Genomic DNA, 10,930 nt, shown 5'->3' with positions numbered 1-10,930 from the left:
CATTCGATCGATGTTAGGAAAAAGGGAAAGAATCCTTAGGGCATGCCCTGTTTAGATCTTTGTAATCTACACACATTCTTAGCTTATTCCCCTTTTTAGGCACTACTACTATGTTAACTAACCAGCCCGGGTACTTGACCTTTCAAATGAATCCTATTTTAAGGAGTTTAGATACCTCGTCCTTGATAAATGCATGTTTGACCTCGGACTGCGACCTCCTTAAATGGAATCAGGTCTGAACGTAGTTCATGGATTATGATAAAATATGATGAAGATAACCGAGCCTGACTCAGATAGCCTACATATCCAAATGGAATCAGGTCAAGACGTAGTTCGATTACAACAAATGATGAGTTTAAGGATGAAGTTGGGTGTCTGACTCAGACTGCCTATATATCCAAATGGAATTAGGCCAAAATGTAAGTCAATTACAAAAGATGACTTAATCTAATGAGGATTGCCTACGCATTCCTTTCTAAGGAAATCAATTCGGCGTAGCTCCTGAGCAACATACAAAAGTGATATTTGGTTTTTCTATTACAAAAGAGAAGAGGGAGAGAAACCGAACTCTGCGTGGGTTGCCTACATATCCCTCCGTGGGAAGTCAGGTTGAACGTAGTTCTATTACAGTAAAACCTAACTCTAAACATATTATCTCTTGATTGTGTCTGAGTTGATGGGCTTCGTGTTGATTCTTCCATCCATTTTTTCCTAGATTAGAGCTCCTCCCGAAAGTGCTAGGTGAACCACGTAAGGACCTTGCCAGTTTGGTGCGAACTTTCCTTTGGCTTCTCTTGGTGGGGAAAGATTCTCTTCAAGATCAACTGCCCCAGTGCTAAATGAAGAGGCTACACTTTCTATTTAAATGCACTGGCCATCCTGTTTTGATATAGCTGACCATGGCATACTGCATCCATTCGTTTCTCGTCGATGAGCATGAGTTGCTCCTGTCTAACCCGTATCCACTCTGCGTCGTCCAATTTTTCCTCTTGAATGACCCTTAAAGATGGTATTTTGATCTTTGCGGGTATCAAAGCTTCAACGCCGTATATCAATACGTACGGCGTTACCCCAGCTGATATTCTCATGGTGGTCCGATAACCTAGTAAGGCGAAAGATAGTTTCTCGTTCCATTGCTTGTGATTGTCCACTATCTTTTGTAGAATCCTCTTGATATTCTTATTGGCTGCCTCGACTACCCCATTTATTTGTTGTCTGTAGGCTATGGAATTGCAGTGGACGATTATGAACTTCTCGTAGATTTCTCTCATGAGGTCACTATTGAGGTTAGCGGCATTGCCAGTGATGATAGACTCCGGTATTCCAAATCTTTAGACGATGTTGTTCCAGATGAAATCTGCCACTACCTTCTTTGTGACGGACTTGTAAGTATATGCCTCGACCCATTTAGTGAAACAGTCGATGGCTACCAAGATGAAGCGATGTCCATTTGATGAAGCAGGCTCTATAGGTTCAACCACGTCCATGCCCCAGACATCGAACGACCAAGGTGAACCTGTTATGTTTAACTCATTTGGCGGAACCCAGATGAAATCCCCGTGAATTTGGCACTGGTGATACTTCTGTACGTACCAGATACTATCTCTTTTCATAGTCATCCAAAAGTATCCAACTCTCAAGACCTTCTTGGCTAATGTGAACCCATTCAAGTGGGGTCCGCACGTTCCTGCATGTATTTCTTCCAATAACCTGATTGCCTCGGCAACGTCTACACATCTCAACAAACCTAAATCTGGGGTCCTCCTGTACAGGACTTCCCCGTTGAGGAAAAAGTGGTTTGCTAGCCTTCTGAGGGCTAGCTTTTGACCATTAGTAGCATTCTCCGGGTATTCTCTGGTTGTAAGGAATTTCCTGATGTCGTGATACTATGGTTTACCATTTGGTTCTCCATTTACATTGAAGCAATAGGCATGTTGATCCCCGATCTCTACCTCGATAGGGTCAATGTAGTTCATGTCTGGATGCTGAATCATAGATGATAAAGTTGTTAGGGCATCAACGAACTCGTTCTGAATCCTGAGGACGTGCTTGAACTCAATCTTCATGAACTTCTTGCATAGCTCCTTCATGCAGTGCAGGTACGAAAGTATCTTGACGTTCTTGGTGGACCATTCCCCTTGGACTTGGTGTATCAATAGATCGGAATCCCCTATGACCAAAAGTTCTTTGACGTTCATGTCGACTGCCATTCTGATCCCAAAGATGGACGCTTCATATTCAGCCATATTATTGGTACACGGGAATCTTATCTTTGCCGATGCTGGATAGGTGTTGTCCAGATTCTGAAATCGGGACTACCCCAGTTCTGTCTCCTTTGAAGTTTGCTGCTCCCTCGAAAAGCATTCTCCATCCAGGGTACGATTCTGCAATATCTTCTCTAGCAAATAATACTTCTTCATCGGGAAAATATGTAGTAAGTGGCTTATAATCCACACCCCCTGGATTTTTTACGAGGTGATCGACTAAAGCTTACTCTTTGATAACCTTCTGAGTTATGTACACAATGTCAAATTTGCTGAGCAGAATTTGCTATTTATCTAGCTTTCCGATAGGCATCAGCTTCTAGAAGATGTACTTGAGTAGACCGGGCCGAGATATCAGATGCGTAGTGTATGGTGACATATAATGCCTTAGTTTCTGGGAAATCCAGGTTAGTGCAAAAAGTGCGTTATATCATAATGGAACGCAAAACGACCTTTTAAATTCAACAAATTTTCTTCTCAACTCCGCGATGATTATGCGACCCGCGGAGTGGTTCTGCGGTCGCGAACTTGACCGCAGAACTACCTTCTTCTGCCAAAAATTTCCACCAATTCTCCCATGCATATTTAGCCCACCTCGGCACCACAAAACTCAAATTCCTTGGAAAATGTTTACAGTGCCTTACATTTTGTGGCAATATCCTTTTTCAGCAACTTGAAAATGGGTTTATAGATTACCGTGGACTGAGCTATGAAGCGACTGATGTAATTCAATCTACCCAGGAAAGTCATTACATCTTTCTTGCTCTTTGGTGGTGGAAATTCCTGAATTGACTTGATTTTTGATGGGTCCAGTTCTATCCCCTTCCTGCTTACAATGAAGCCCAAGAGTATTCCTGTAGGGACTCCGAACATGCACTTTACCGGTTTCAACTTCAAATTGTACCTTCGCAGGCACTCGAAACATTTCCTCAAGGTGTGGTGAATATTGTCTTCTCTGCATATTCCTCGTACATCAAGATTTGGTGATACCTAGTGAAACAATCCAAAAACAACTACAGTTCATGCTTCACGCAGTTGTCGATGAGGATGTGGATATTTGGAAGAGGGAAATCTTCCTTTGGACTAACTTTGTTGAGATCTCGATAATCCACGTATATTATGATCTTTCTGTCTTTCTTAGGTACTGGGAAGATATTTGCCAACCAACTGGGATAATTGGTGACCCCACATTCGCCTCTATCTACTTGGTCACTTCTTCTTTTATCCTCATACTTAAATTAGGTTTGAATTTCCTGGGGTTCTGCTTGATCGACGGTCTGGTAGGATCGGTGGGCAGTTGATGCGAGACAATCTCAGTGCTTAATACCGGCATATCATCAAATGACTATGCAAGATTGGTCTACTGTCGAAGGAGCTCAACCAGTTTTTCCTTCTGCTCGGCTTCTAGATGAATGTTGATTCTGGTTTCTTTTACGTCTTGTTCATTTTCAAGATTGACCACTTCTGTTTCTTCGAGGTTGGGCTTTTTTTGACTCTCCAACTGTTTGATCTCCTATGGGAGATTGTCTAGCATCATACTCCTCGTAATCTGGGTCATTGCGCTCGGCGATTTTATTACATGTCACAATCGCGAAATGCGAGTTTTTAGCATTTTGATTACTGAAAGGAAAAACTAAGTATAAAAGAAGCGGTAAATAAAGTTGCAATATTTGAGAAAATGATTCTTTTCATTTCATCAAAAGAGGAAAGTCTTGAGCGTTCAAAAGAGGCAAATGACTAAAAGGTACAGACACGTTGCATGCCTCAATTGACCGTGCACTTTTCAAAAGAAAACTTTTACAGTTCCATACTACCAAGACTCACGGCGAACCAAAGATGGATTGTTGGTCTAATTCCGTAGCTTTTGCCCTGGTTCGGCATCCCTGATAGTCGGTGTCTTGATGTCAGCCCCTTCACAACATTCTTCATTCATAATCACGAACATCTTTAGCATCCCATCGATGATATCATCTTCTGGTACTGAGCTCTGACCCGTACTTGAAATATGCTCTGGCACAAAAACCTTTTTCCCGGATCTACTGGTATGATATTTCCTCTCCGGAGGCTGATATCCTATGTCGGCCCTTCCTTTCTGCCCGTTAGGCTTTGTGATCCCGTCCGACCTGGATCCCAACCCTATTTTTGGCTTGTATCCATATTTCATCATCTCACTCATAGACATCTTGGATCTATACGATGACTACATTCCTAAGGTTTATTCAGTCTCTTCCATTTCGGTAGTCTTCATGATTTCCACTGCATGGAAAACACCTCCGCCTAGCCCTTTAATGAATGGAACAACATGCTCCAAATAAGCGGGGTGACCACACTCCCCGTGGACTACATTCTCCTGACATCCCCGCTCAAATTTCATACATTGGTGTAAAGTGGATGTGATAGCCCCTACCATGTGTATCCAGGGCCTTCCCAATAATAAGTTGTAGAAAGAAGAGATATCCATTACTTGAAACAATATGGGGAATTCGACCGGCTCAATCTGCAAGGCCAAATAAATTTCTCCAATAACATCCTTTTGTGAACCGTCAAAGTCCCTCACCTTTACTTGGACTTACTTGACTTCCCTCAAATGAATTCCTAACTCCCGTAGGGTGGATAACAGACAAATATTGAATCTTGAACCCCCATCGACCAACACTCGAGACACCACTTTATCCCATATTTGATAGTGATATGAAGAGCTTTGTTATGACATGCGCCTTCGACGGGAAGTTCATCTCTTCTAAAAGTGATCATATTTGCTTCGACCATTTTCCCGATTGTTGCGGCTAGCGCCTCACTGGTGGTGTTTCTTGGTACACTTACCATTCTCTTCCAAAACTCGGCGGCTTCTGGGTCTGTTATGTTCCTTATTTGAATTTGCTCTCTTCCCAAGTTCCCTCGATCGACATATTCAGGATCGTAGCATCTCCCAAACCTAGCCATACCATGGGCTGTGGCAGAATCCATCATTTTGGCCTTTCCTCCTTGCTGTTACGTCCATGGGACTATTTTGTATGCTCGACTTTCTTTGTCTCCTATAGCACCGACATGTTGTCGCTGATAAGCCTGAACAGTCACTGTAGACCTCACTTGTACTGTAATTATTGGATCGAATTAAGGAGGGATCCTGGTGGCTTCTACATTTCCTGTAGTGACAATCGTTCCCTTTAGGTCATACTGTTCATCCAATATGATCATGTTAACTCCCTGATTTTGGTGATTTGGCAGCGGATTGCGATTCACATTGGGCGGTACCGAAGTGCATTGAATGGCTCTGCTCTTAATCAATGTTTCAATCTCATTTTCAGCTTAAAACAATCTTCAGTATCATGACCAGGTACATTGGAATGGTACACGCATCTTTTTGTTGCATCAAAATACTTTGAGGGGTACTGAGGAACCCTTCCTTCCACTGGATGTATCAATCCCGCTCCTCTCAATCTTTCAAACAGTTTTGTTAGAGGCACATCAATTGGGGTATAATTTCTAGGACCCCTCTCTTCAAAGTTGGGACGAGGGCATGGTGCATAAGCGGGTCAGTTTTGGTGAGTAATGGTTTGAACATGAGCATATGGTTGTTGTGGGTTCATGTTGTTGGCTTGACGAGGGTTGTATTGTGGTTGAGGAAGATAATATGGCTGGGTGTTATAGACTTGAGCGTAAGCGGGTGGTGGTGAATGATTGTTTGGGGAATATGAAGTGTCTCCATGATGTGGGTTGGGTTAATAGTAAGGGACAACTGTTGAGACCTCCTCTTTCTTCTTCTTTCTGCTACTGATTGACCCTGATTGGATGGCCTTGCTGGTCGCTTGTAGTGCTGTCATGGATTGTACTTTACCGGATTTTATGCCCTCTTCTAAGAAGTCTCCCATATTGACCAGCTTGGGGAATTTTTGTCCCATCATTCCCCTCATCTTTTCAAAGTATATCCCTTCCTCGACTCTGATAAAATACTTGGTTAATTCACTATCATCCAGCGGAGCTTGCACCTTGGTGGCCTCTGACCTCCATCGACGTGCATATTCTTGGAATGACTTGGATGGTTTTTTCTGTAGCTTCACCAATGCGAACCGATCGGGAGTGATCTTTGTGTTGAATCGAAAGCGATTCATGAAGTCCTCTTCCATATCTTTCCAAGTTCTCCAATTTTGCGGATCCTATCGAGTATACCAAGTGAGTGCTTCTTCCGTCAGGCTCCTTATAAATAACTTCATCCTTAGCTTCTCATTCCTTCCACTATGGCTAACTTGTCACAATATGCCCTCAAGTGCGTGTGGGGATCACCCGTCCCATCGAAGATATCGAACTTTGGAGTTTTATACTATGCTGGCATATCCACATCCGGATGAATACACAAATCCTTGTAGTCCAAACATTCACTTCCTCGGGCAACTTGGAGGTTCTTTATTTACTTTTCAAGATTTGCAGCTACTCAGATACTGACTCCTCTTTCTTACTCCTGGCTTCCCTTTTCTCTCTCAGCATATTGGTCAATCTCATAAGGCACCCTGACCATGACATGCGCTGTAAAGATAGGTTCAGAAATGGAATATACATGGGGAACATATCGATAATGGGTGGCGGTATGTTCCACAGGTATGTGCTGGTTAGTGGTAAAAATGACTCCGTCACGAGGAGGGTGTGAGTTGCATTGGTGGTAATAGGCGGGTTTTGTGGTGTCTGAACGTACTGTGGATAGATGGATTTGGTGGGTCTGCAAGTGTAACGACCCGAATGGTCGTTTCACTTTCTAGATCCATGTTCCCCTAAATAAGACTCCATGTATGTGCTTTTACTATTTTATGACTTGCGGGGATGGTTAGTTCGAGATTTGGATGGGTTCAGGTTGAAATCGGAATACTTAGTTCCTTTGAATTGGCTTTAAAGGGCTAAGATTGACTTGGGTCAACATTTCTAGTAAATGATCTCGGAACCGAGATTTGACGGTCCCAATAGGTTCGTATGATAATTTTGGACTTGGGCGTGTGTCCGGATCAGGTTTTGGATGACCCAGGAGCGTTTCGGTGCCTAAAGTTAAAAGTTGGCTTATTGAAGGTTTGAAAGTTCTTTAAATTTAGTTTGGAGTAGGTTTCGGTATTATCGAGATCCGTTTGGGATTCCAAGGATGGGAAAAGCTCTGTAAGGTGATTTAAGACTTGTACGCAAAATTTGGTGTCATTCCGAGTAGTTGAAGTATAATTTGGCGCGTTCGGAGCAAATTGGAAGAACTTAAAGTTAATAAGTTGATTTGATTTGGTTTGGAGTGTGATTCTTAGTTTCGGTATTGTTTTTCATGTTTCGTGAGGTCGAGCAGGTCCGTTTTATAATTTTTAACTTGTTGGTATGTTTGGGCGGGGCCATAATTTTGTGAGGTGTTGCTCGACCGTCATCAATGTACACATTATTCTGGATCGGGTCGTACGACTTCGGCATAATCGTGCGTGATAATATTCAGAGCTTAATTGTATTTGATATTATTTTATGGCTTGAGAGGTTAAAATTATATGTGACAGAAATTGACTTGGGATTTACCATTTGTGAAAGAATTATTTATTTCCTACTTGTTATTGAGTTATTATTGTTTACATAACCCATGCTTATTTAGAATTTCTGTATTTTATTGTTAGCCCATAGTAAGTGTCGATGTCGACCCCTCATTACTACTTCTTCGAGGTTAGACTAGATACTTACTGGGTACATGTTTATGTACGCATGCTACACTTCTACACTAACCATGCAGGATATGAGGCAGGTGCATCTGGCAGTCATACCGGCGCGCACCCCCGTTACCCTGAGGCCTAGTGGTGAGCTGCTTCATGAGCCGTTCCGCAACACCTAAAGTCTCTCTTTTGCACTTATTTTCTTTCTACTTTTATTTCATACAGTAGTTAGAGTTTTGTATATTCTACTAGTTGCTCATACACTTGTGAAACCAGGTCTTGGCACACATACTAGTAGACTTTATGGTTTTGGAATATTTATGTCACTATGATTGCCACTTAGTTGCCTTCGTTTTATTTATTAAATTTTTTACTCCCTAATCTCTTAATAAATAGAATTTAATTACTTGGAAACATATTAAAAAGAGAAATCACATGGTTAGTTCACCGTTGGGTTGCTTAGCAACGACGTTGGGCGCCATCATGGCCTATAGGAGAAATTGGGTCGTGACAACATGGTATCAGAGTACTAGATTCACGTAGGTCTCACAAGTTATGAGCAGGCCTAATAGAGTCTTGTAGATCGATGCGGAGATGTCCATACTTATCTTCGAGGGGATATAGGGTGTTAGGAAACTACTCTTTATTCATCTCCTATTGTGCAGTTGATGTTGTGCTAAGTATCTTTCTCTTATTCTCTCACAGATGGTGAGAACACGCGCGGCAGATGTACCCGGCCGTGGAGAAGCTGCTCCCCCTGTTGCTAGAGGCCGAGGTAGAAGTTGAGGGAGGGCTCCAGCTCGTGGTAGAGGACGAGGTCTCCCTAGAGTTTCTCCAGTAGTGCCACCAGTGGATCCAGTAAAGGATCCAATCATCGAGGAGCAGGGCAAGGTGCCCGTAGCAGAGCCGGCCCTAACGGATTTCATGTCTGCACCGGGATTCTAAGAGGTCATGGGTCGTATGCTACGGTTCATGGATTCTATGACTCAAACTGGTTTATTTCCAACAGACCCGGCTACATCTCAGGCGGGAGGGGGAGCACAGACCCCTACCGCTCAGGCTCCTAGGCATGCAGTTGTTGTATATAAGACCTCGGGCGCACTACCCGTGGGCTGAGCCCAGCCAGTTGCAGTAGCTATACCTGAGCCCAGACCAGCTGCGGCCGGTGAGCTGCATAAGCTATTGGATAGATGGACCAGACTACACCCTCCTGTCTTCAGAGGTGAGCAACATGAGGAACCCTAGGACTTTATTGATCGGTGTAGGGACAAACTGCATAACATGAGGATATTGGAATCCCACGGGGTGGACTTTACCACATATCTTCTCGGAAAACCAGCAGGGTCTCCTCCCATGACATGGGATCAGTTCACATGCCTCTTCTTGGACAGGTATATTCCACGCTCTCAGAGGGAAGAGTTGCGGTTTCAGTTCGAGCAGCTCCAGCAGGGTCAGATGTCAGTGACCGACTATTAGGTGAGGTTCTCTGCGTTGTCTCGCCATGCAATCATGATACTTCCTACTTATGCAAAGAGAGTGCAGAGTCTTGTTAGAGGTTTACAATCTGGTATCCAGGCCACTATGGCCCGATAGGTTGAGATAAGGACTTCTTACTAGCTAGTTGTGGATATAGCTCGGAGGATCGAGGGTGTACGTCAGCGTATATGAGAGAAAGCTACAAGGGATAAGCGGTTCCGATATTTTGGAGAGTTCAGAGGTGCCCCGGTTGGGGGCAGGGGTCAGTTTGTGAGGGGCCAGTCGAGCAGGCCCATATATCCAGCACTGCCGCCTCCTCGGGGTGCTCCAGTGTGACTTTATTTCAGCTCCATTCCAGAGAGTTCCTACCGCCCACCAGTTATCCATGGTTCATCCAGTGGGTATTCAGGCCATCAGGGTCAGACTTCAGGTTAGTAGTCCATCGTACCGAGAGGTTGTTTTGAGTGTGGATATCTTAGTCATGTGCGGAGATTCTACCTCAGGCTTCAGGGTAAGGCAATGCAGCAGGGTCAGCAGCCTATGATTTCAGCACCATTTGCCACACCAGACGTCCGGCCTCCCAGAGGCGGAGGGCAGGTGGGTAGGGGTCGTCCTAGATGTGGAGGCCAGTGAAGTGGCGCTCCAGGTAGGTTCTATGCTTTTCCAGCCAGACCAGATGCAATGATCTCAGATACCGTGATCAAAGGTATTATTTCTATTTGTGGTGGGGATGCTTAAGTACTATTTGATCCAGGGTCTACATATTCATATGTTTCTTCTCTGTTTGCTCATTTATTGGGTGTTCCTCGTGAGTCCCTTGTAAGGCCCCGTAAAATTTCGCAAAGGAAAAATAATGTTTCATGGTGTTTGTAAGGCTCATTTATTGGGTGTTCCACAGAGGCACATCTTGGATCATCCCGAATTGTCTGAGAACCCGTAGGGGTGAGTATGGTTGAATACCCTAAAGTCTGATCAGCTCAATGAAGTATTTATGAGGAGTCCTTCAGATTGCACTTCCACCTAACCATGATATCTTCCGGTTGATCCATTCTCCATTCAGATTGGTCAGCATTTCCCTCCACTCTTCTTGCTCATGTAGGGAGACCCAATGTCTCATTCTCTCATTGTGGTTGCAGATTATGTTGATGACGCCCACAAAGTAGTCAATAGTGGCCTCTCGCTGGAAGAAATGTTTAGTAGCCTAGATCTGGAGCAACAAGTTACAACCCTTAAAGAAATCATACCCCCATGCACATGCGGACAAAGCCATCAGCATCTCAGCTAGCACCATCAGCACCAAAGTAGCTTGAAGGTTGCCACAGAAGGTTGCTAGAACCACAGGTAGTAGGTTGATGTTGATCCGACCCCTTCTATATGGGAAGACCAATAATTCTAACAGTGCCATTGAGAAGGCGATAGGCCTGAGACTCTCCCACGTCGCTTGATCACATTTAAACTCTCCTGAATACCACTCTAGCTTTCACAGTGTCCAAATATATTGAACAGTTGGTCGAGGCTCACCCATCCATC

At 43.9% G+C, this 10,930-nt stretch overlaps 1 protein-coding gene across 1 annotated transcript; it reads right to left on the bottom strand.

Moving 5' to 3' along the window:
* Window positions 1-1,886: 1,886 nt before the first annotated feature.
* On the bottom strand, window positions 1,887-2,246 carry LOC142173388 (uncharacterized). Its single transcript, XM_075238968.1, has one exon. The coding sequence runs from the start codon at window positions 2,244-2,246 to the stop codon at window positions 1,887-1,889; it is 360 nt and encodes a 119-aa protein (XP_075095069.1).
* Window positions 2,247-10,930: the final 8,684 nt, after the last annotated feature.

Source organism: Nicotiana tabacum, chromosome 19 (assembly GCF_000715075.1).
Source record: "Nicotiana tabacum cultivar K326 chromosome 19, ASM71507v2, whole genome shotgun sequence".
Classification (NCBI taxonomy): Eukaryota; Viridiplantae; Streptophyta; class Magnoliopsida; order Solanales; family Solanaceae; genus Nicotiana; species Nicotiana tabacum.
Note: the sequence above shows the minus strand (reverse complement) of the source record. Positions and strands in the feature narration are given on the sequence as shown.